Raw genomic sequence first — 24,259 nt, forward strand, 5'->3', positions numbered from 1 at the left:
GAGTTTAGACCAAAACATGTGACTCTATTAATTTGATTAAATTGTGGAACAGATCACTTATTATTTTTGTCGTAAACTCCATGAGCTATCCCACAAAAATTAACTTTCCAACAAACTCTAAGATTATGCATATCGAGATGATGTCTCCACTGACTTTTGGTTTCGAATAAAATGTTATTAAAAATTAGATATTCGAATTTGGATCTTTATCAAATTAATATAAATTTAAAATATGTTAAATTCTAAATTGATTCTTCCGACTACTAGAATTATTTAGTTCATCTAATGATATCTCCACGTCTACTTTAACAAAACAAAAAAAAAATCTCCAATTGTTTAATTTTTAAATGGGAGAAAAGTGTTTATAGAAGAATCGTACATGATAGATTGATAGAGGTTACATATAGTTTTGTAGCTAGGTTTTGTGTTAATGAATATGATCGACCTAGTTGTGACATAAAAAGCTTCATGAGGCTTTTTGGGCGAAATGAGATGATCACACTAACTCAAGGATGTGTAGGTGGAAAACAAAAGAGTACTAGATTGCCGTTCTCAAATAATCTGCGCCTCGGAGATGGAGATCTAGTTGACTGAGGATGCGGACTCGTAACATTGCCACCACCATAACACACTTAAGGGAAGGATTCTAATGGATTCCAAAATCACCACATGCATGACAGTATGACTCGATTAGAATTAGATAGAAAAATGAGAAGATCCGTCTTCAGTTACCGGCGAGGAATGCCGAAAACCGAAGTGGAAGATCGGTAATTTTTTTTTAGTGCAGAGAAAAATTAAGAAAGAAAAGAGAAACCCATAAAAATAGAGATAGTTTCTCAAAATATTATTTGCATAATCATCATATTAAGCAAACATGAAAAAATCTCTAATATATGAAACAATATATTATTATAATTTTACTATCTATTTTTTACACAAATGAAATATATTAATTGGCTAAAAAATTATTTTTAATCATTTTATCAAATTATATTCTAACAATTAAAACAAAAATTACTATTGTAACATGACTATTTGTTCAAGGTTGTTCTCGTTAAAAATATTTCGAAATAATTTATTTTTCTTTGAACATATTTAGTTGATTTTTTATCAGTAAAATTATTTGTTTTTCCTAATGATATATAACTCTTATAAATAAATTAAATAATATATACATACTGTAGTTCCAACGTATATCATCAATATCTATCCAAAGTTGGATTTTCTTGGTTGACGTTACCCAACCAAAATTCTCAATTTTCCCAGTGGATTACTCTTACAGTCCAAAGTTTCAATTTTTCTGAGCTTCAAAAATCCACTCTAATGGCTTCATCTGCATTTGCGTTTCCTTCTTACATAATAACCAAAGGAGCCTCAACAGATTCTTTCAAATCAACTTCTCTGTCTTCTTCTCGATCTTTGGTTACAGATTTCCATGTAAGCTCACTTCTCTCTTCTCTGCTTCATCGGTGGAAATTGTGAGACTTTGTAGTTGCCCATTTGATAGAATCTAGAATTGAATAATGGGTTTACTTCATTTTTGACACAAGTCTAACAAATCCGAACCTTTTTCTATGTTAATTTATTGAAATTGAATATGAATTAGACCTATATAAGTTTGCCTCTTCGGTTCTAATTTCCGGCGAAAAAAATGACAGCTTTTGTTCTCCAGACCCATCTCTTCCGGTCCTAAATACCAATCTGCCAAGTCCGCTAAACCGGAATCTCCAGTCGCCATAAACTGCTTAACCGATGCCAAACAGGTAAATTTCACCACTTGAAGTTTTCAATTTTGTACATTGTGCTAATGAACAAAGCCACATAGATTTTGCTTGGATTGTTTCAAATACTAAATCTTTATTAGAATTCATGCTGAATCTATGATGTAATTTTTTATTTATGATTGTGGTGTTTGATCATCTTTATATTGATACCGTTTCTTTAAGGTTTGTGCAGTTGGGAGGAGGAAGAGCATGATGATGGGCTTGCTCATGTCTGGTTTAATAGTTTCACAAGCCAATCTTCCAACAGCATTTGCTTCAACTCCAGTGTTTAGAGAATACATAGATACATTTGATGGATACTCCTTCAAGTACCCTCAAAATTGGATCCAAGTCCGAGGAGCTGGTGCTGATATATTCTTTAGAGACCCTGTTGTCCTCGACGAGAACCTTTCAGTCGAGTTTTCTTCGCCTTCTTCCTCAAATTACACGTCACTTGAAGACTTGGGATCCCCTGAAGAAGTAGGAAAGAGAGTACTTAGACAGTACTTGACTGAGTTTATGTCCACTAGACTCGGGGTTAAGCGCCAGGCCAACATTCTAAGCACTTCCTCTAGAGTTGCAGATGATGGTAAACTCTACTACCAAGTTGAGGTAAGCCAAAGTCAAGTACCAAACTACATCCTCCTTCTGTGAATTCAACTGACTCGTGTTTCGGTTAATTTGAAACTGCGTAGTGATGTGTTGTTCAGTTTAACTCCAATATTATAAGCAACAACGTAATAGGACGGCTTAGATCATTTGATAGTTGAGCTTGATTATAGGAAAGATGTTCTTGTGCCTATTGCTGAAACAAAGTGTGAAGCTTTATGTGAATTTGGACAGAACGGGGCCATTACATTTGTCTTGGTGATATAGAGTTGCATAAGAAACAATTGTTTTCTTGATCAATCATAGTAGTGTAACATGTCTTGATCAATCATAAGAATAGTTTTCATGTCTTGGTCAAACATGTCGTGGCGTTGTTGTTGCAACATGTCTTGATCAATCATAACAATTGTTTCCTTGAGCAATCATAGTGTTTCATGGTTGGTGTTGCAACATGTCTTATTTTCAGTTCATTTGAAGCTGCTACATGAATATAATGTTTTTTCTTGAAGTTAGAGATATGGAATAATAGCTCATAAGCTACATTGGTTTTGAATAATTGAACAGGTGAACATAAAGTCATACGCAAACAACAACGAGCTAGCTGTGATGCCACAAGATCGAGTGGCTCGTTTGGAATGGAACCGGCGCTACCTTGCAGTTCTAGGAGTTGAGAACGATAGACTCTATTCAATTAGACTCCAAACACCCGAGAAAGTTTTCCTGGAAGAAGAAAAAGATCTAAGAAGAGTCATGGATTCGTTTAGGGTCGAGAAGATTTAGAAGAGCTCACATTCTCAATGTGAATTTCTTCTTATTCCAAACCAAAAAATCTTGTTGCTTACTACTTTTGATTACCAAACTAATAAATGATTTTGATTCAAATTTTGAGATGTCATTATGACATAGTTGAGAAATATTGTGCACTACCAAAAAGAAGAGTAAACCAGTCGTAAATTGAAATGAACCGGTTAACCAAAATTGAGAAATTATTACCGGTTATGTAAGCTCTTCGTTTTTTGGTTTAAGGCCTTGACTTGACAAAAGCCCTCACCGGAAAAAAGAAGTAGAAGACGACGACGATGGCGGGATTTGAGAGCTATGTGGTTGTTCACAACATAGCAAAGCGTCACAACGTCGGAACTTTAGCTCGTAGCGCCACTGCCTTTGGTGTGACGGAGCTAATCCTCGTCGGTCGCCGTGATTTCAACGCCTTCGGTAGTCATGGTTCAGCTTCTCACATCCGTTTCCGCCATTTTCACTCTCTCATCGAAGCTCGCAACTATCTCAAGGTCTTAATTTCACTCTGAATTACACAAAGTTTGGAACTTTCTTTATGGGTCTTATCTACTAGATTTGAATGTGTTCAAAGTTTGAGTCTTTTTGTTTGTTTGGATTGATTAGGAGGAGAAAGATTGCGATATATGCGGCGTTGAGATTGCAGATGGAGCTTCTGCGGTTAATGAACATCCTTTCAAAAGAAACACTGCGTTTCTTCTCGGTAATGAGGTAATCAAAAGATCTGGTTTTTACAAAACTTTTGAGTGTTGCAACTTTGGTTAGTTTTGTGAACTTGGGTACTTTTGTTTGGTATGAGATCATAATCTCTATTACACTTCATCTGTGAGCTTAATTTCAGTGATTTGAAAGACGTTTTCTGATTCAAGAAACTGGAATCTAGTTAGGTATCTTCACTTACTAATGTGAGAGTTAGTTTACTTCTTCAGTTTGAATATGGATCTCACTTTATTTCAAAACACAGTGTGCTACATGATCTTTAGTAAAATTCATCTGTTAACAGTAATGAGGGAACAAGTAGATAACAGAAACTTCAATGGTTTGAAACAAATTTTACAACACCAGAGATTGTAGTGAAGTTACTTATCTCAAAGTTAATTGACTTCTCGAGCTTTCTTATGTAATCCTCTCCCTATGCGATTCTAACTCTTTTTATTTTGTCTGGAGACTATTGCCCATTTAATCTTTTTGGCTTCAATGATTGTTGGTCTCTGCCATTAGCTAAATGGTAATTATAAGCATTCAAGATTTGAACAAATTGTTACTAAAGGACCAAGTTTTGGGCTTCTGTAGGGATCAGGATTATCTGCGAAGGAATACGAAATATGCGACTTCTTTGTATATATTCCTCAGTATGGCTGTGGCACTGCCTCTTTGAATGTTACTGTTGCAGCTTCTATTGTTTTGCATCACTTTGGAGGTATTTTTTTCTGTTTTTGTTCCCATTTTTTATATGCTGTTTAAGATTTGAAAACACTTAGATGGAAAGCAAGATTGTAGAGAATAATAACTCGGCACGAATTCTTAGTCATGTATAGACATTAAAGATAGATTGATAGTGTTGGTTGCTTAAGAATAGTATTGTTCTATTACAGTTTGGGCTGGATTTTCTGAACGTGTTCGGGATGGAAGCAAATTTATAGTGGCTGATAGACCCGTAAGACAAGGAAGACGAAATTTCTGCGCCGGCACAGAAGAATCCGTCATTGAAGAGCGGAAGTTGAGGAAAGAAAGTGCAGAAAATGGGTTTTTCGATGACAATGGAAATGAAAATGGAAGTTCATCATCCGACCTTTTGGACGGTTTGTTCCTTAACGAATAATTATCTTTTATAAAAGAACAAAGTCTTGATTTGGGTTCCAATCCTGGGAAACACATCCTTCAATATATATTATCAAGCAAGTTAGCTTACTCACGCTTGTTCATTCCCTAGTTACCGAATCTTTGTTTCGCAAGTTGAGAAAGCTTATGAATTAGGCTAAGTTGATTTTGATTATTTGATCTGCCTTTGGTATGATACTATGATTATGAACATGTTTGAAAATGATTCAGTTGATAGAATCTCATTACGCTGTCTTACATTGTCTTCCTCATGTATTCTGTTTAGAAACAATGGTTTTTATTTTATTAGCAATTCAATTATTACATGAAGGCTTTATATTCTACATTCTTTAGAAGGAAACAAAAATAGTTAAATCCAATATCTTTGATTTTGTTCATTTTTATGGAATAGAAACCAAAGCTTTTTTATTCACAGAATAACACCACCAAGTTTTTTCTTCATCATGCAACAACTACTTGAGCAGCTGCAAGCCTTGCAATTGGAACCCTGCAACAACAACAACAACAACAACAACAACAGAAATCCCAAAATTACATCAATCTGAGTTATACAATAGTGTTGTAAAAAAAGTGTTTATTGGTTTGGAAATTAATCAATTACCTGAAAGGAGAACAAGAGACATAGTCAAGTCCTGCTTCAGCAAAGAATCCCACAGAAGATGGATCTCCTCCATGTTCTCCACATATCCCAACCTTGAGGCTAGGCCTAGCTGCTCGTCCTTTTTCTGTCGCCATCTTGATCAATTGCCCTACACCTTGCTGATCAAGAACCTGGTCCAAACACAAAAAAATGGCTATCAAGATTTTATCCTATGGATAGAGAGCAAACGAAATGGTAGTCATTATACCTCAAAAGGGTCGTGCTGTAAGATTCCTTTGGCGAGGTAAATCGGTAGAAACTTGCCGACATCGTCTCTACTGTATCCAAACGTCATCTGCGTCAAGTCGTTTGTCCCGAACGAGAAAAACTCCGCCTCTTTCGCAATCTGTCAAAAGAAAAAGGTTCCTACTTAGCAAATAGCAACATGGTTTCAAGTGCCTAAAACACATTTTGTGTCTTGTTACATTTACCTCATCTGCAATGAGCGCGGCTCGAGGGATCTCAATCATTGTCCCAACCTTGTAGCTCACGGTATGACCCTTCTCAGCAAATACTTTCTTTGCAACTTTACGAATTACATCAACTTGGTGACCCAATTCCTGAGGAGTTCCTACAAGTGGAACCATAATCTCAGGAATGACAGTAACACCTTGGTCCTGCATTGACGCTGCAGCTTCAAAAATTGCACGCGCTTGCATCTCCGTTAGCTCTGGATACGATATTCCGAGCCTATAACGTACAAGTTTACCGATCATCAGATTGTTCTTCAGGTGCAAAGAGACAGAGAGAAACAAAGAGAGTAAGAAACCTGCAACCGCGGAAACCAAGCATTGGATTCACTTCAGAGAGTTTCTCTATCCGTGACAAGACTTCATCTTCTTTCACACCAGTTTCTTCAGCTAGCTCATGTACAATGTTGTCCAAGTCGCCTTCCGGGAGAAACTCGTGAAGCGGAGGGTCTAACAAACGGATTGTTACCGGTAAACCTAGAAAAATAAAAAGGTTTAGGCATGTTTTAAGTTGTGATACATTTTAGAGAGACGACTCAAAACATTTACCATCCATAGCACGGAAGATCCCTTCGAAATCCGAACGTTGGTAAGGAAGCAAGATGTCGAGAGAAGCTTTCCTTTGCTCTGTTGTTACCGCCATTATCATCTTTCTCACTGCTTTAATCCTATCTGCTCCAAAGAACTTAAAAACCAAACCAAAGACAACATTAAACATTTGGATACAAACAATCTAAATCATCAAAAACATGAAATCAAGTACAGAGGAGGAGTTACCATATGCTCTGTCCTACAAAGCCCGATTCCTTGAGCTCCGTTTTTCCTAGCTGCAATGGCGTCTTCAGGTGTATCCGCATTCGCCATAACCTTATCGGTCATCGAACATTTGAGTTAGAAAGTTTAAAAATATCAAACAAGTTAAAGGAACAGAAACTCATAAACACCTTGAGACGTCTGATTGCATCAGCCCAGGACATGAAAGTCTCCAAATCTGGACTTAAAGCCGGAGGAGCCAATGCTTGTTTCCCTAATATAACCTCACCGGTTGATCCGTTCATTGAGATCCATTCGCCTTCATTAATCGTCAAATCTCCAATCAATAGAACCTGAAAATTTTTAAACCCTAACTTTAGAAACAATCTTCCCCTAACTTATATGACAAGTTTCTAAAATCGAATCCAAAAACCTTGTGGTTCTCGTCGACACGAATCTCGGAACAACCAGCAATGCAACATTTTCCCCAACCGCGAGCAACAACAGCCGCGTGTGACGTCATTCCTCCTCTAGCCGTCAATATACCTTCCGCTGCGTGCATACCTCCCACATCGTCAGGGCTTGTCTCAGTTCGAACCAGAATCACAGTTTTACCCTGAGAATGCCAAGCTTCGGCTTCCTCCGCCGTGAACACAACCTGTCCAACCGCCGCTCCTGGTGACGCAGGTAAGCCTTTGGCCACCACTTTTTCACGATACCCCGATGGATCATGAAACTAATCCATCAATAAAAAAAAAAAAAAAAAACCTTCATTGACCTCTGAATCAAAATTTCCAAACCCTATTCATCGGTTACGTGTCAGACAATCATCTCTGCTTTTACTCCTAAACCCTAAACGTCTTAAACCCATTAGTTCTTGTTCAAGTGAACCAATCATTACCAGTAAGTTTCGAATTTTGGTTTCAACATCAAGTTTATGACTATGAAAAAAGAAGAAGATGAATATTTGAGTTTGTACCTGTGGGTGAAGTAGTTGATCAAGATGTTGAGGCTCCACCATTTTGATAGCAGAAGATTTCTCAACAAGCCCTTCACCTACCATATCAACTGCTATCTTCACGGCGCCTTTACCCGTTCGCTTACCCGCTCTGCATTGCAGCATCCACAATCTCTCTTCTTGTACTGTGAATTCAATATCCTGCAATACACATTTGAGATTTTGTTTAAATTACTAAAGAATTGTTGATGAGGACTAATTGAAGTATTGTTTATGTGTATCAACCATCATGTCTTTGTAATGTCTTTCTAAGATGTTGCAGTTCTCAACAAGTTCAGCGTAAGCCTCAGGCATAAATCTCTTCATTGTATCCAAATCTTCTGGTGTTCTTATCCCTGCAACCACATCCTCTCCCTGTCCCAAAACCAATATTTAATGAGTATGGGCTTACTTGTTGATATGAGATTCACACATTGTGATAGATGCCAAACCTGAGCATTAACTAGAAACTCGCCATAAAGCTTCTTCTCTCCTGTGCTAGGGTTCCTAGTGAAGAGAACACCAGTCCCTGAAGTGTCCCCCATGTTTCCAAACACCATACACTGAATGTTAACCGCGGTTCCTTTCAATCCAGTTATCTGGTTAATACTTCTGTACTTGTTCGCTCTCGGGCTATCCCAAGAATCGAATACCGCTTCAATCGCTAGCTCCAATTGCTTCTTTGGATCTGCAATTAACCCCGTTTAAACATTTGTAACTAATAACTAATTTTTATCACTTGACCTCAAGTAGGAATCAAAACAAACCTGAAGGAAACTCTTGACCCTTGGCCTCTAAGTAAACACTCTTGTACTGCTCAACCAATTCCTTGAGATCAGCCGCGCTTAAGTCAGTGTCATTTTTAACTCCTTTCCTCTCCTTCATTCTCTCTAACTTCTCTTCAAACTTGGCGTGTGGAATTCCCATCACCTTTTATTGATCAAGAAAACAATTATAAGGTAGGTCAAAGAATTTTCTTGTCATGCAAGTTACCTGAAATAGTATTGAAAAACAGAGGACTTACAACATCACCAAACATATCAAGAAAACGCCGGAACGAATCGTAAGCAAAACGCTCTCCGCTTTTTGCGGCCAGACCAACGACGACTTGGTCGTTCAAGCCAAGGTTAAGTACAGTGTCCATCATACCAGGCATTGAGATCTACAATGCAAAATATCGATCAAAGACAAGTCAATGTAGTTCTGTTTTAAAAATAGATAAACGAAAGATCTTCATTTTCTACGTTATAGTTTGAATACCAAAATCATTAGGTCTTTCAATAGCCACAAAACTTATTCATTTTCTATCTAGTACATTTTAAACTCTTCCAAAAACGGCCAAATGGCAAAATAACCAAAAAAATATTTGGATCTCAACTTCAATAAAAGAAATCTAACAAGTCAAAATCTGCGTCAAAAAATCTTCAAAAGATTAAAGAAAACATAGAAAGAAAAAAAAACAGAAATTTAACATTAGAAAAAATCCTTAAAATAAAAATAGTCAAGAAAAAAAGTTATAATTAACTTACGGCGGCGCCGGAGCGAACAGAGAGGAGGAGTGGCTTGGAGGGATCAGCGAGGGAAGCTCCAATGTCACGTTCGATGAAGCTAAGACCTTCTAAGATCTCTTCCCATAAACCTTCTGGAAGCTTTTTGCCGGCGATCTGATACTGCTGACAAGCCTCCGTCGATATGGTTAGCCCCGGCGGCACCGACAAGCCTATGCTAGCCATCTCCGCCAGGTTGGCTCCTTTCCCTCCCAACTTCATACACAACAACAATTAACATTTTTGATAAATGGTTCTTGAAAATAGCAAACACTAAATTATTAATGAATTGATATGATCATGATGATGGTATTGGTAACATACCAAGGACTTCATGCCCTTGTTGCCTTCGCTTCTTCCTTTTCCAAAGGTGAATACTCGCTGCATCATGGTTTTTTGTTTGTTTGTTTTGATTGAGGTTTAGATTGCAGAAATGTTTGTGCAAGTTTAAGAACACATATACGTATCTATATATATAGTAAAGCAAAAATTGGATAAAATAGATTCTGTCTAAAGCACAAAGATAAATTGATCAAATTTATCCATCCTAAATTTGACATGTCCATTATGTAAAAGCTAAATATAATGTTTATAATTTAAGCTAAAAATAAAATAAAATAAAAAATAATTATTATTATGATCATATGTACATCGAATAATTTTATAATATAAAAACTTGTATACAGTCGAAATTTCATATTTAATATAAATCATTTATAGTTTTGATGGATACGTCATCAAAAATACATTATTATCTTATCAAGAGATCATTCCAAAATTCCAACCTCGAAATGCTAAATTGTAATATAATTGACCAAAATTAAAGAAGTTTCGTTGCGATGACTCGTCATAGATGTGTCAACCATATCTGATCTCACTCACACACTTGCTATCTGCCACTACCGATGCTATTTTCCTTTTTAACAAAACTTTTACTTAACCAAAACAATAGCAAACAAATGTCATCAAATTCAACCAGTTCTTGTCATACCATCTCTAATACATGAATTCTTTATGGTGAAGGTGAATTGTGGATTTAAACTAGTATCATAATTTTTGTGTTTTACGCCAAGAATTTGATTGCCGTTTGGACATATTCACGTATTCTTTGGCACAATAACAAAACGTGGCATTGGTGGATCTACCAAGTGGCACAAGAGTCTGACTTAAGCAGCAAAGTGGTCTTTGAATACATTAAAGTTGTTTCTACGAAAAGTAGGGCTAATGAATCTAGAGGAAAAGTTTTTTTTTATTACAAATTTCGAAAATACTTGAATTTAAATAAGTTCATGTTTCCACAATAATTTAATTCAAAATAGTACTTTCATAATTTAGGCCAGACGCTATTTGGTATTACTACCGAAATGATCTCACATCACATGTGTGTATTAGTTTGAACCGTTCGATTGTTTAAACAAGAGTAACGAAACCAATCAACATCAAATAATTAATCGTCTCACAAGATCACAAAGCAAATGTCACAATGGCGTAACCTGTTTTGTATTCTATAACCGGTAGGGTTATAACCGATAATAATTGAGCTGCTAGATGGTTCGACCCAATGATCGGTGATAGTTTCTCTCAAGAATCTCACGTCAGAATCATAAAACAAAACGTAATAAAAAAGTGTATAAAATTTTATGGTGAAAATACACCAGAATGATTGAAATGGAAAGGCTTACCTTTTGGGCTATGGAAGCGGCCGGATCGGACACAGGGCTAAGTATGGCTCGAGCCTTCGTCTCACGATGCAAACCGGTCTTTGCTATGCTTAACCGTTGGCAATGGATTGTACCGGTTCTAGGGAAACGGTTTGATCCATCACCTAGCCGGTTTGATCGACTAACCATTCGGTTTTCTCCGAGATGATCCGTACGGAACACTCCATTTCCTTTGAAGAGCTCCGGCGTTGTCTTCACGATCATACTTGTCATTTTCTTTCTTATATAAAGCATAAACCACTTAAATAAATATAATATACTTACTTTTAAGAGTTGTATATAAAAATAAAGAAGTTGAGAGAAAGGAGTGTATAAAATAAAAATATATATAGCTTACGTGATATGGAAATTGGTGTTTGATGGTTAGCTATTTGCGAGAGTAGAAATGGCGGTTCTATAAATTTCTTCTCTGATCCTAATTTATTTGATTTTTGTTGGTTCTTATTAGTTACGTAGACTTTATGTGATCTATTTTTTTATTTATATTTTATGTATTTTTGGAGGTTTATAGATTTTGGTTTGACGAGTGACGTGAGTGGATGAAAGATAGATGTGGTTATGATTGGCTAATGTGTCCATTCCACGGTTGTTCTTTTTCCTTTGAACGACCATATAAGTGGCTACCATTAAAATTGATCTCTAGAAGTTGTTAGGTTTTGAATAAGAATCAGTTTCCAAAATTATGAGGTCATATGTATATAGTTTTATTTTCAAATAGTAAAAAACTTTTTCTTAAGTTCAACTCCATCTTATTGGTAAAATGATGTTGCTTGGTTTGTTTTCCACATGTTAAGATATTAAGGAAATAAAGGAGATTGATGGAGTAGGAACCTAAAAGTATTTGTGGTTCTGCTCGGTGTGAATATGACTAGCCAGGTTCCAGGAGAGGGATGTGGTATACAATTTAACTATATATTTACAAAAATTTGTTTGTATACTGTTGCATACATTTTTATATATCATTTTGTTAAGTTATTAAAAGAATGTTGAAGAGAAAAAAGAAGAAGATAATGAATGCATTTTTTCTTAATCTATTGATTAAGTTTATAATATTAACTTAGCGATACATGCTTATAATAATTTATACAATTACATCTAAACTGTTAAGACTTTTGGGGGGGGGGGGTAAATCATACTAAAGTTTAATTGGGGCTTAATTAGTTTAAAATGGTTTAAAAAATTCAATCGCTCATTTGATTACTAATCGGACAAAGGAATTCACGAAGCAAGCATGAATATTATATAACTTGAGACCATTTTTTCAAAAATTTGTAACATTTATGGAAATGCACGCATGGCAGTAAAAAAAAAAGCATTCAAAGAATGAAAAGAGAGGGCTTAGAACTTCCGAAGAATCTGGAAGTGTCATATACATTGATGCTCGAGTTAACTAAGGGACCCAAATGTTATGGGAGTGTGTGGCTATGTGCCATGCTCTGTTGAACTTTCTGGTGATGTTTTTGGTTAGAGTATAACTATTAGATAACTCCAAAGACTCATAAATTGTGGCAATTACGTGGAAGATGTGAGCCAACGCTTGCGTGCCAGACTGCCGGTCCAATGTTTTGCAATACCATCATTTAGGTGATGATAATTGATAAATGATAATTAGGTGAGATAACCATCATTTGATCAAATATATGATAAAATGAAGTGAATGACTATTAAATTTAATGGAAGAAAATATATTTTTAATAATTAAGTCTTTTTCAGTGTTTTTCTAAAAATTGGTATATCTTCAAAGTATTTGTTTTTTCAAATTTTTACAACCAATGGTTCAATTTTCTTACAAATTATTTAAAACATATATAAATATTTATATTTGCATATGTTTTTTTGACATTTTTAGAGATTAATATTTCAGGATATTTTTGACCCACTCAATTCAATTATCTTAGAAAGTTAAACGAGTGTTTTTTTTATCACTGTTTAATGTTTATACAGAAAAGGTTTTTTCTAATTAAAATAAATTATTAGTCCATCTGTTCTCCATTATGTAACATGATTAAGAAGTAATTTTTTCTCATTCATTAGATTTTTTTGTTTCCAAGTTTCTATGCTTTATTTAATTCAATTTGATGTTTTATGATTCCTAATATTCTGCATTATTTTTTCTTATTGGTTGAATTATTTCTAGTTGATATAAATGATTTTCTTAATGAAATATATATAACTATGTAATTCTTAAATGTTGTGCTTTCAAGTAGAAAATCTCATATTAAAATTGAGGAACTTTTAGATTTTTGGGGATAATGTAGACGTTTTGTGTATATTTTTTTGAACCATTTTTATTATTTTAATGGAAAAAAAAAACACAGATTTCAAACACTCGAGAGTCAAGAGTCTCAGACCCACCCAGCTTCTGGTTTCGTTTCGCCGTCGCGCACGGCTGAACATATCTGCTATATCGGAGATTAGTGAAGGTTAATGCTAATATATTGGATGATACTGAAAATCGAAGCTTTAGTCTAATTTTTGTACTCCAATTGCTTCAGGTTAGTTACTATTGATTAAAGGTTTCATAATTTGGGGCTAATCTCTCTGCAAGGTGACGAGAAAATCCACTATCCCCTTCCCAAGATTTGTTCTCTGAAGATATAAAGTCTCAATCTTTGGATAAGAAAGTTCAAATGGAAAATTGGAAACTTTTCTTCAGTTGAATGAATGATTTAGCTGAAGAAACCAAAGCTAGAATGGGGCAAAGTTCATTGTCATGGGGTCCCTAGAATATTCGAATCTATGATCCTTTTGGTGTAAAGTATTAGTCAAGTTGAGAGATATTTTTTACATTTTGTGGTCACTAATCATGTATTGGAGTTGATTGCTTCTAAACTCACTTTAACTTGTGAGAGAGTTTCTAAGATATCAAATAATCTATCATGAGAGAAGAGACAGTTTCTTGGAAGTACTTTAAAAGAGATGTTGTTCCGTTCACTGCGATGATCGCTATAGAGTGTACAACGGTTGGATCCAGCATACTGTATAAAGCTGCTACCTTGAGAGGATTTAGCTTTTATGTCTTTGTGTTTTACGCTTATGTTGGTGCTACACTTGTCCTTCTTCTACTTTCACTTATCTTTGGAAGGTACTTGATCTTCTCGAAGCAACTATGACTCTTGCTAAGTTTTAAAGAATATGAAACTTACTTGTTGTTGAATATGCAGGTCGAGAAGTTTGCCTACAGCCAAGTCTTCTCTTTTCTTCAAGATTTTCTTACTTGCGCTTCTCGGGTAATTATATCTTCATGTTTCTAGATTTATGAGCATTTTCGGGTTGTTTATCGCTAACTTGGGGGTGAATAACAGGCTCACGTCGCGGGTAGCTGGTTGTAAAGGTATAGAATATAGTTCCCCAACTCTTTCCTCTGCTATCAGCAATCTTACACCAGCTTTCACCTTCATCCTTGCCATCTTCTTCAGGTTCCACTTTCTCCTAAACCGGGTGATTCCAATCTTAACCATACAAAAGATATGATTTTCACACAGTAACAGTCAATATGAAATGATATTTTTGTCTGTGAATTATGGAGTAGTTGTATAAGTATGAGAAATGTTGGATAGATATGAGGTTTGTTTGTAACTCTAACTTTGATGACTTGTTCTGCTTCCTTGGGTGACTTAAAGGATGGAACAAGTAATGTTAAGAAGCTCTGCAACTCAGGCTAAAATCATTGGCACAATAGTTTCTATATCTGGTGCTCTGGTTATTGTTCTGTATAAAGGCCCAAAACTTCTTGTTGCTGCATCGTTTACTTCATTCGAGTCAAGTTGGATAATTGGAGGCCTTTTGCTCGGTCTGCAGTTTTTGCTTCTTTCAGTCTGGTTTATTCTTCAGGTAGTACATACACTTGGAACAGATTCATGAAAGAGATTTTTGGATTTGTTGGTGACGCATAAGATTGAGCTAAATTTGTCACTTCCACATGATTTTAGACTCATATCATGGAGATATACCCTGAAGAAATAGCCGTAGTCTTCTGCTACAACTTATGCGCAACTCTAATCTCAGGGACAGTATGTCTACTTGTAGAAAAAGACTTGAATTCTTGGCAGCTTAAACCAGGTTTCTCCCTCGCTTCAGTCATATACTCGGTAAGTAATCAAACCTCATAAGTTGAGAAATCAAATCTTTAGCTCAGAAACTAATACTCTGTTTCAGGGACTCTTTGATACATCATTGGGCTCAGTTATCCACACATGGGGTCTCCATGTGAAGGGTCCAGTCTACATATCCTTGTTCAAGCCGCTGTCTATCGCAATTGCAGTCGCCATGGCTGCTATATTCCTCGGCGACACACTTCATCTTGGGAGGTACCATCTTATTACCTTCAACTTTATAATGTCTCTTTCTTAAAGAAACATAGTGATGATAACTTAGTTCTAGGTGTTTGAAATGTTTAGTTTCATCTTCAAATACATAATGAATAATAAAATGTGAAGACAGTAACAACTAACAATCGATATAGATTTTCGGTTGTTAGGTAATAAGATTTACATGATTGGTACATATAAATTTGCATCTATGTGTTGTGGGCAGTGTGATTGGATCAGTGATATTGAGCTTTGGGTTTTACACTGTGATTTGGGGCAAAGCAAGAGAGGATTCAACCAAAACAGTAAGTGATTCTGAGCAATCACTTTTATTGCCTTCACACGACAGAGAAGAAGATTGAAACCTTGTCATGAAAATATGTTGGAGACAAGTGTAATCGTTTTCTTATTTTATTCATAATTATGGTCCCATTAGATGATGATGATCCCTATTTATCTTGTAAGTTGTAAGATCTTATGACTTGTACAAAAAAAATCTAACATGATACATTGAAATGTGAAAAATGATATACTTATTTGTTGAGAAAATGATAATATTTCTTATAGTATAAGGAATTTATTTACTTTTCTAGGGGGTAAAATCCAGCTATGTCCGGATTTTCGGTTTGTTTGCAATTTGAATCCGGTTTTGTATCCAGTTTGACGTTTGGAATTGGATACAATGTATTTGTCTCCTCTTATGTGTCCAATGAATTATAGTCCTATCCATTCATAGAACAAAAACTTGGCTTACCCAATTCAATACCACACATTATGTCATATCACTTCACACAAAAAGACAAACCATACGTGACCACATTTCTCTTTATCCACACACATTCACGTCTATCAATTCAATCATATCAACATTACATAACCGAACCGGTATCAATCCCAAACCGGAATTGTATTTCCCATAACACAATAGAATTTAGCGTTGACATAATGAAGCTTTTTGTAATAATACAGTCTCAATCGATGAATATTGATATGTAAAATCAAGAAATTGTTTGGTTTAGACTCAAATTTCGGTTTAATACTAATACCGGGTTATACCGTAACCGTATATGAACTCATAAGGTACAAAAAAAACACAGAAAACGAGAAATGTCAGAGATAGAAGAAGAAGAAGAAGAAGGATCAGCAAGTGCAATTACAGGTTCGAGAAGTTTCGATCTTCCCGATGAACTTCTTCAAGTTCTACCGTCCGATCCATTCGAGCAGCTAGATGTAGCTCGCAAAATCACATCCATTGCTCTCTCGACACGTGTCTCAGCTCTCGAATCAGAGTCGTCGGATCTCCGGGAACTTCTCGCCGAGAAAGAAAAAGAATTTGAAGAACTCCAGTCTCACGTTGAGTCTCTCGAGGCTTCTCTTTCCGATGCGTTTCATAAGCTTTCTCTCGCTGATGGTGAAAAGGTCCGACCCGACCCGGTTTTTGACTTTATTTGTTCTGTTTTGACCCGATTCATTTTTACTGATTTTGATCTAATTATCTTCTTCCAGGAGAATCTGATAAGAGAAAATGCTTCTTTGTCTAATACTGTCAAGAGACTTCAGAGAGATGTCTCAAAGGTAATTTTGACTCTGTTTCAAATTTGACGTCAGGTCTCTTTGTTTCTAAATTTGGAAGTAGCTGAGATTTTAGGGTTTTTGTTTCTAAATTTGTGTGCAGCTTGAGGGTTTTAGGAAGACGCTTATGATGTCTCTTCAAGATGATGACCAAAATGTATGAAACTTATACTCTTCATGTTCTCTAATTTGCTTTGAAGTAACAAATTCATGATCTTGAATTGATTGTGTTTGGTTTTGTAACAGGCAGGAACAACGCAAATCATCGCTAAGCCGACACCAAACGGTATAGTTCTTGTGAAGATTTTAGTGAAAACTTGTGTTCATATACCAAAATGGATGGTTCTTATTGTGGTTTATTGTCATTTTCAGATGATGATACTCCATTTCAACCTTCAAGACATTCATCAATCCAATCTCAACAAGCTTCTGAAGCCATTGAACCAGCTGCAACTGACAACGAAAACGATGGTATAGTACTTGCTTGCTCTCAACGCTTAAGCCACTAACCTTTTGTGTTTAATGCGTTAGTTTGTTTTGTGTTATATCGTAGCTCCTAAACCAAGTTTATCAGCTAGTCTTCCGTTAGTATCACAAACTACTACGCCACGGCTTACTCCTCCTGGTTCTCCACCAATCTTATCTGCTTCTGGTACACCGAAAACAACTTCGAGACCTATCTCTCCTCGACGCCATTCTGTATCGTTCGCTACCACTAGAGGCATGTTTGATGATACTAGATCTTCTATTTCAATCTCAGAGCCTGGTTCACAAACTGGTAAGTTCAAACCAAGATTTTCTTGTGGCGGGTTTTGGAACAACACCTTTATTTACGGTTTGTTTGTTATCTTCGTTTTCAGCGAGAACTCGGGTTGATGGAAAAGAGTTCTTTCGACAAGTCAGGAGCCGATTATCTTACGAGCAATTTGGTGCATTTCTTGGAAATGTGAAGGATCTTAACGCCCACAAGCAAACAAGAGAAGTAAGGAGAATCCTCTCTCAATCATCTTTACCCTCTTTCGATTCAAAACTTGGATTCTGATTCGACCTGCAATGTCTTTTCTTCTTTGTTTTCTAGGAAACACTTAGGAAAGCTGAAGAGATATTTGGAGGCGATAACAGAGATCTCTACGTCATATTCGAGGGCTTGATCACACGCAACGCTCACTAAGAGTTTGGCTTCTTCAGTTACACAAAGAACTTATATACTCGGAAACTCAGGATTCATCAGTCTGCAACATTCAATTTCTTTTGTTTCCTTGGCTGTCAAGTAAGACCAAGTAAAACTGACAATTTGATTGTATCATTTGTGCTCTCTCGTGTATCTATCTATCTCTCTCTTCTTGAATAAATTACATTTCATCATCTTCAAAACTAACCAATCAACATCCAAAATACTGTCTACTGTATTGTGTAAACATTGAAACAGAGCAAGGAAGAACAGAAAAGCGGAGTGTTGTTATAATTTCTGATACCAAAATCACATGTGCTCATCGACAAAAGCTTTGAGATGATTAAAGGAAGAGCCTCCTTCTCTCACAGCCTCCGCCGCTAAATCCTTCCACCTCGTGGCATTTCCTCTAAACTCCTCCGCCTTGTCTTCCATAACTTCCTCAATGCACCGCCGTATCTCCTCACTATCCACCACCACAACTCCTTCTTCTTCCTTCTTCTCCATCACTCTTACACCTGTTTTCCAACAATCTTCTAAAAGCTTCGCGTTCATCATCTGATCATTCCATTGCGGAAACGCCACCACCGGAACTCCTGAAACCAAGCTCTCCAGCGTAGAGTTCCACCCGCAATGCGTCACGAAACAACCTATCGATCTATGATTCAAAACCCTAAACTGATCACACCATGAAACCACCATTCCTATCTCATCGAGCTCTTCTCTGAAACTACTTATGCAATCTTCTTCCTTCTCTTGCTCATCTTCTTTATTTCTGTACGACTTATCCGTAATCACCCACAAGAATGGTCTCCGACTTTGTATCAACGCTTTACAAAGCTCCACAAGCTGTTTCTTGCTCAACACGGCAAGCGTCCCGAACGAAACATAAAGCACAGACGAATCCGCTTTAGTATCCAACCACTCTATGTATTCACCGCGACTCGAAAAATCCGTTCTCAACGTTAGTAACGGACCGACAGGGACAATCTTGAAATTATCTGGAACCGAGCTCATGGCTTCTGGCTCAAGCTCTTGGAAAGTGTTGATGAGGATCTTAGGGTTTATTTCTTCCTTCAGTGAATCAATCTGTTCTCGAAACGCGGGTAGAAGAAACGCGTAGACATTGGAAGAGACAATGAAAGAAGGAATATCACGGACAGTAAGCAGTGGCAGAGAAGGTAATTTAATAGAACTAGAGGGGGTATTAGCCATCTCTGAGATTGCATCTTCGTAGCCATTGAAGTAATGGTAAAAAATGGAGAAGACTGTTACTGGTTGGACCCAAAGAAGAGCAGAAGGAAGATGAAACTCACGCGCTAGCTCAGCGACCCAAGTGAGGAGAATCGTGTAAACCACGCAAGTAAAAGGCCTGTTTTGTTTCCGGTTATCTTCGATTAGTTCGGTTAGTGTCTCTTTGCCACGTCGTCTCATCTCAGACATGAAGTTTCCAGTGGCGTCTTGACGAGATTTGTCGGAGTAAGCAGAGGATTTGAAACCGTCGTCGTGGCCATCGGAGTAGGTAGCGAAGATTAGGGTTTCGGGGACGTTTTCTGTAGAGAACATGCGGCGGTTGTAGGCAGAGATTGAGGCGGCGAAGGTGACTCGAGCACCAGAGATTGTTCCGGCGAGGCGTTTGGCTAGCTCGAGAGATGGGTTGATGTGACCTTGGGCTGGAAATGTTACGAATAGAAAGTGTGGACCGGTGGGAGAGTTGGAATTGTTGTTGGCCATTTGTTTAATTATTGGTTGGTGTTGTTGTTACTAATGAAAGACAATAACACAAAAGTTTGGTTTTATAGAGAGTTTATACTGACAGACAAAATCTGATCTCAGTGAAAATAGGAAAGTAATAATATTAAACAAAGACAGAAACAGAGCAAACCCCACTAACTAAACATTGAACAACGCAATTTTGTGACGTTAGTGATGACGAAAAATCTATATGGATTCAGTGGATACGAGCACACGACCATTTGGCCTACCATACTTTTTTTGTTTTTTTTGAAGAAATCGATGCATGATATACACAAGTTTATCAGATGTGTATATAAGTGATAGTGATATTTAACGAATATATGTGTAAGTGATAAATAACGAACGAGAACATTCAACTATAAAGCCTTTTATCAGTAAAAAGAAAAGAAAAAGAACTTTCAACGTACGTGAAAAAGTAGAATTGTTTGACATTAATTTGAACGCATTAATGCAAAAGATAAAGACCGAATTGACTGAGACAGTCTTAAAAGCGGCGTTCATCGTGTTATTCATTCACCAAAGTCTACTGGTTTATATTTGTCTAGTCAAATCCAAAGTCTTAGAAAAATATGCTGAATTGTAGCTAGCTTGTAGGGATTGCACCATGTCAAACAACTTTCTTTGCTATATATGTTTTATCAAAAAAACTATCACTTATGTATATTTTGGGTTTGAAATTGAGCTATATCGATAATATCAGTACAAACTCTACCTAGTATAAAGATAAGATACGAATGGTATAGAGCCGTGCTTACTCTGTAATGAAAAGGGCAAATGCCCTAAGCCACATCTTATAGCCTAATTTTAGGATGCCACATTTTTAAGAAAATGTTAGTGTTGTTGGCAAAATTACCTCACTAACAGTCATTTTTCCAAAGATATCCAGCTACAATTCCACTAAAACTTTATTCATTTTTTTTTTTAATCACATGGGCTTTTGACATAAATCGGAAATATTTTTGTGTATATTTATGTTTCTATGGTAGTATTTTACTTATTCTCTACTAATGTTTGAAAAGTATTTAGTAATTTCTAGTTGTCCAATGGAAGTTTTAAAAAACAACAATAAAATAATAATCAAAATTAAATATTTTATACATATGAGTTTTTAGTTAATTTAAAAAGAGGCTATGTTTGTTAAATTTTTGCCGTAGGCCTCTTAATCATTGGCACGACACTAAGTTATTAGATTAATGATTAAAGGTGAAGTTTTTATGTTTTATAATATTCAAGAAGTTTGACTTCAATATTTACTCATGGAGAATTAATTTGATTTCATATGGATGAAGTAATTGATATCTCAATTAAAAAAAAATAATATCTTTTGATAGTGACGACATGTCATGCAAAAAGATTAAAGAATTATCCCAAAACTTGAAAGATAAACTTTCGATTTTTGTCCAAACAAGATCGGATAAAAAAAATTCTTAAAAAAGAAAGATATCGACTATGACAAGAAAACCTGATCGTCACGTATCTAGCCATTTTGTGCATCATCAGATCCATTATGTAATTAATCAATAAGAGGACTGCACAGTCGGCCCTAAAAAAATGTTATGAGTTAAACATTTCAAAACATGCTTGCAAATAAACTGTGATAGCAACATTTTATTAATTAGTTCGATAAAACAAGTGAATTTGGGTTCATATATAATTATGGTTCCATTATTTCCTTTTTAATCTCATTCTAACACAAATATACAGATATGTTTACACAAAGTTAGAACACAATAAGATTTTCTGTCTTAGACAGAAAGCTTGATAACAAATTATAAGAAACTAAAGACATTCATGTTATAAGAGTCTTGTGAGTTCTAGACAAAAAGGTTCAAGGTTTACAAAATAAAAAGTAGAACCTTTGAGAAAGACAGTAATTTCTCACGTTTTTTCGGAAAGTTCAGTCATCACTATCAACACACACATGAGTATACATGATATCTTTACAAAATAATTAGTTTCTTTATCTTGAACTTTGATGTAAATTGCAAATGATTCGAGATAAAATGAATTCTTGCCTAATTATCTTCGTGAGTTTAGAGAAATTTGTGATCAATTGAGCTCCATAGGTCCTACAGGCCCGACTTAACACATGTGTTAGGAGTGCTAGACGATATGGTCCAAAAAAAAATCTTTATTTAATTCATACAAAAAGTTCTACTTTTTTGAAAAACAAATAGCTACTAATTATGATTATATGTTTCTCATTTTTACATCCCTCGTTGTATAGCAGAAGCACAACATGCTGATTATTCTGGTACAAGTTAATAAAGCAAAGTTGTGTTGAAAAAAAAAAAAAAAACTACTTATATTTAAAAAATTAAAAATATTCTTAGTTATCTAAAAAAACAGAACCACTAATCAAGAAATATACCTTAAAATTCTAAATTTGGTTTAAAAAATAAATATGGAAATATCCAAGTTTCTTAAAAGTAACATTTCTATAATTAGAAACCACACTTCTTTAATAATAATCATAGGCCAATATTTTTTTTCCAATAACCCTTAATTTTTTTGGGTCCGCTCTAGCACCGGGTCTTGCCAATATTTGAGCCGAACCTCTTTCCAGAACACAACTTCTACTCGTAATTTTCATTATTCTTTCCATTGTGAAGATACAAATTTGTTGTGTTGGAAGATGTCAATGTGAACGGATATAATGGTAGGTTAATGAGAATGTTTTTTTATGGTAGTGTTCTAGAATCAGTAGAGAAGTCATATGAAGTAGATGATGATATACATGGTGAGATGAAGGGAAAACAGTTACCTTTTGGAATAGGGTTGAACCTCTCCAAAAAGTGAAGTTGATCACTGATAATACAAGGAAATGATAAAGAGGTGACATTCGAGTGATCAATGAACCTGTTTCCTCCTAAATGTTGTTAGTAACATGTTTGATTGTATGTTGTTAGAATGGTTTATCAGAGTGCATTCGCACAACTATCCAATCTCTCGAGATCTTCTCTATTCGTTTTGATATTTTGAACTTTTTGAAAACCTCTCAATCTATTGATAAGACAACTTTTTTATGAAAAAATCAAGTTTGAGAACTAGGTTTTGTGTTTATTGATCTAGTTTACTTAGTCATATTCACTAAGTCGTCAATATGGTATGCTTTCAACAATAACATAGTAATTTGAATGCCTCGTACATTTTAGGCGATTTTCTATTACAATGTTTTGGTAGAGAATACGTATTTGTATATTTATGATGTATACGTGCATATACATTAATTGTTTTGTCGGTTTATTATGATCAAACAATAGTTTGTCTGTCAGAAGATTCAAGAAATATCTTTGAATCTGAGAGTTTCCAAAAAACGTTATGATGAAAATTTGGCATATACGTATTTCTGACAAGCTGATAATATTGTCATCTTGCATTTCAAGCAGTTTCGACAAAATTTTATCCAACTGTTATATTCAAACTAATTGAAAATCGAAAAACCACCATTAAAAATTAGTTAAAAATAACATATCATTTTGAAAATGCAATATTTAAAAATTTAACATATCAATTTAACATGCTTGTTTTCTTAATAAGTTTTGATATATTATAAAATGAACCGCGTGATTACAATTTTTCTTTTTGTGATGGAACTGTCGTTAGTTAAACACTTAAACTTAAACTTTCATGTAAGTTTTGTTTATTCATATTTGACTCAATTGAAACCCAATAATCAAGAATGTCAAATATTATATGTTTTGTCGGATTTGTAACGTGATTCTCGCTCATTTAATAATGTGATAATATCATAAAATTTAATCTATGTAGTTGTTTAATATGATATTAAACTTTATTAATGTAATAAGATCGATAATACTAAGTTACTAACCCAAATCATACACTTACGAGTTACGACACTACCGCACTATCTTGGTTATATTAAATACTCCTTTTGTTTCTAATAGTTTGATGTTTATATCAACATTATTATTTACTTTCATTTGTTACCGATAGAAAGAGGAGAAAATTGTTGACAAAAACAAAGAAAAAAGTAAAATTAATATTATTAAATTAATAAAAATAACAAACTGTAAAAGCTATTTTTAAAAATTTTTCTTGTAAAACATCTAAAAATTATTCTTGTAGAAACAGAGGAATATCATTGAAGATAATAGTGTGAAATTATATATATATATAGAAATATATAAAGTAGGATTTTTTTCTGTATACAAATATACGTTTCCAATTTTATCAAAAACTGTAAAGATTTTTTTCTTTGTCAGTACCTGCTAAACTTGTTAATTTTTTTATTAAAAAAAAATCAAATTACAATTCTTCTATAATCATTTTAAATTCCATTTCTTTATA

The 24,259-nt window shown here is 35.1% G+C and overlaps 6 protein-coding genes and 1 long non-coding RNA gene across 18 annotated transcripts; 4 read left to right on the forward strand and 3 right to left on the reverse strand.

Moving 5' to 3' along the window:
• Positions 1–345: 345 nt before the first annotated feature.
• On the reverse strand, positions 346–764 carry AT4G06330. Its single transcript, NR_141999.1, has one exon. It is a non-coding gene; the product is annotated as an other RNA (long non-coding RNA).
• A 320-nt stretch (positions 765–1,084) lies between these two features.
• Positions 1,085–3,316, forward strand: PPD1 (Photosystem II reaction center PsbP family protein). 5 transcript variants are annotated; one of them, NM_001036569.3, is made up of 4 exons: positions 1,085–1,437; positions 1,659–1,763; positions 1,957–2,375; positions 2,937–3,288. In NM_001036569.3, the coding sequence occupies exons 3-4, from the start codon at positions 1,974–1,976 to the stop codon at positions 3,150–3,152; spliced, it is 618 nt and encodes a 205-aa protein (NP_001031646.1). In that variant the 5' UTR covers positions 1,085–1,437; positions 1,659–1,763; positions 1,957–1,973; the 3' UTR covers positions 3,153–3,288. The 5 variants fall into 5 exon arrangements, with proteins under 5 accessions (NP_001031646.1, NP_567468.1, NP_001328786.1 ...); NM_117641.3 differs by having other exon boundaries at positions 1,149–1,437; positions 1,947–2,375; positions 2,937–3,306; NM_001341049.1 differs by having other exon boundaries at positions 1,149–1,437; positions 1,673–1,763; positions 1,947–2,375; positions 2,937–3,306.
• Positions 3,317–3,366: 50 nt separating this feature from the next.
• AT4G15520 (tRNA/rRNA methyltransferase (SpoU) family protein) lies at positions 3,367–5,269 on the forward strand. Its single transcript, NM_117642.4, has 4 exons — positions 3,367–3,661; positions 3,774–3,878; positions 4,461–4,587; positions 4,763–5,269. Exons 1-4 carry the CDS (start codon positions 3,452–3,454, stop codon positions 4,987–4,989), a joined length of 669 nt encoding a protein of 222 aa, NP_193287.1. The 5' UTR covers positions 3,367–3,451; the 3' UTR covers positions 4,990–5,269.
• Positions 5,238–11,602, reverse strand: PPDK (pyruvate orthophosphate dikinase; the record flags this gene model as incomplete). Of its 7 annotated transcripts, NM_001036570.1 has the most annotated exons (19): positions 11,475–11,530; positions 11,099–11,353; positions 10,910–11,005; positions 9,741–9,797; positions 9,399–9,632; positions 8,894–9,031; positions 8,637–8,799; positions 8,322–8,557; positions 8,116–8,244; positions 7,852–8,031; positions 7,306–7,608; positions 7,064–7,225; positions 6,897–6,986; positions 6,669–6,804; positions 6,419–6,596; positions 6,081–6,339; positions 5,858–5,995; positions 5,611–5,780; positions 5,451–5,496 (listed from the first exon to the last, which is right to left on the reverse strand). In NM_001036570.1, exons 4-19 carry the CDS (start codon positions 9,750–9,752, stop codon positions 5,451–5,453), a joined length of 2,574 nt encoding a protein of 857 aa, NP_001031647.1. In that variant the 5' UTR covers positions 9,753–9,797; positions 10,910–11,005; positions 11,099–11,353; positions 11,475–11,530. The 7 variants fall into 7 exon arrangements, with proteins under 7 accessions (NP_193288.2, NP_001031647.1, NP_849391.2 ...); NM_179060.4 differs by lacking the exon at positions 10,910–11,005 and having other exon boundaries at positions 11,475–11,602; NM_001084926.1 differs by lacking the exon at positions 10,910–11,005 and having other exon boundaries at positions 11,099–11,357; positions 11,475–11,559.
• Positions 11,603–13,320: 1,718 nt separating this feature from the next.
• UMAMIT38 (EamA-like transporter family) lies at positions 13,321–16,001 on the forward strand. 2 transcript variants are annotated; one of them, NM_001341052.1, is made up of 8 exons: positions 13,321–13,560; positions 13,633–14,222; positions 14,302–14,367; positions 14,443–14,556; positions 14,761–14,971; positions 15,070–15,228; positions 15,296–15,447; positions 15,674–16,001. In NM_001341052.1, the coding sequence occupies exons 2-8, from the start codon at positions 14,017–14,019 to the stop codon at positions 15,807–15,809; spliced, it is 1,044 nt and encodes a 347-aa protein (NP_001319951.1). In that variant the 5' UTR covers positions 13,321–13,560; positions 13,633–14,016; the 3' UTR covers positions 15,810–16,001. The 2 variants fall into 2 exon arrangements, with proteins under 2 accessions (NP_001319951.1, NP_567469.2); NM_117644.3 differs by having other exon boundaries at positions 13,414–14,222; positions 15,674–15,993.
• A 277-nt stretch (positions 16,002–16,278) lies between these two features.
• On the forward strand, positions 16,279–18,422 carry AT4G15545 (PH-response transcription factor). Its single transcript, NM_117645.3, has 8 exons — positions 16,279–16,866; positions 16,954–17,022; positions 17,123–17,176; positions 17,266–17,305; positions 17,392–17,490; positions 17,573–17,797; positions 17,880–18,001; positions 18,098–18,422. Exons 1-8 carry the CDS (start codon positions 16,555–16,557, stop codon positions 18,188–18,190), a joined length of 1,014 nt encoding a protein of 337 aa, NP_567470.1. The 5' UTR covers positions 16,279–16,554; the 3' UTR covers positions 18,191–18,422.
• On the reverse strand, positions 18,213–19,950 carry IAGLU (indole-3-acetate beta-D-glucosyltransferase). The gene has a single exon (NM_117646.3). The coding sequence runs from the start codon at positions 19,922–19,924 to the stop codon at positions 18,500–18,502; it is 1,425 nt and encodes a 474-aa protein (NP_567471.1). The 5' UTR covers positions 19,925–19,950; the 3' UTR covers positions 18,213–18,499.
• Positions 19,951–24,259: the final 4,309 nt, after the last annotated feature.

The sequence above is a fragment of the Arabidopsis thaliana genome, chromosome 4 (genome assembly GCF_000001735.4).
Source record: "Arabidopsis thaliana chromosome 4, partial sequence".
NCBI lineage: Eukaryota > Viridiplantae > Streptophyta > Magnoliopsida > Brassicales > Brassicaceae > Arabidopsis > Arabidopsis thaliana.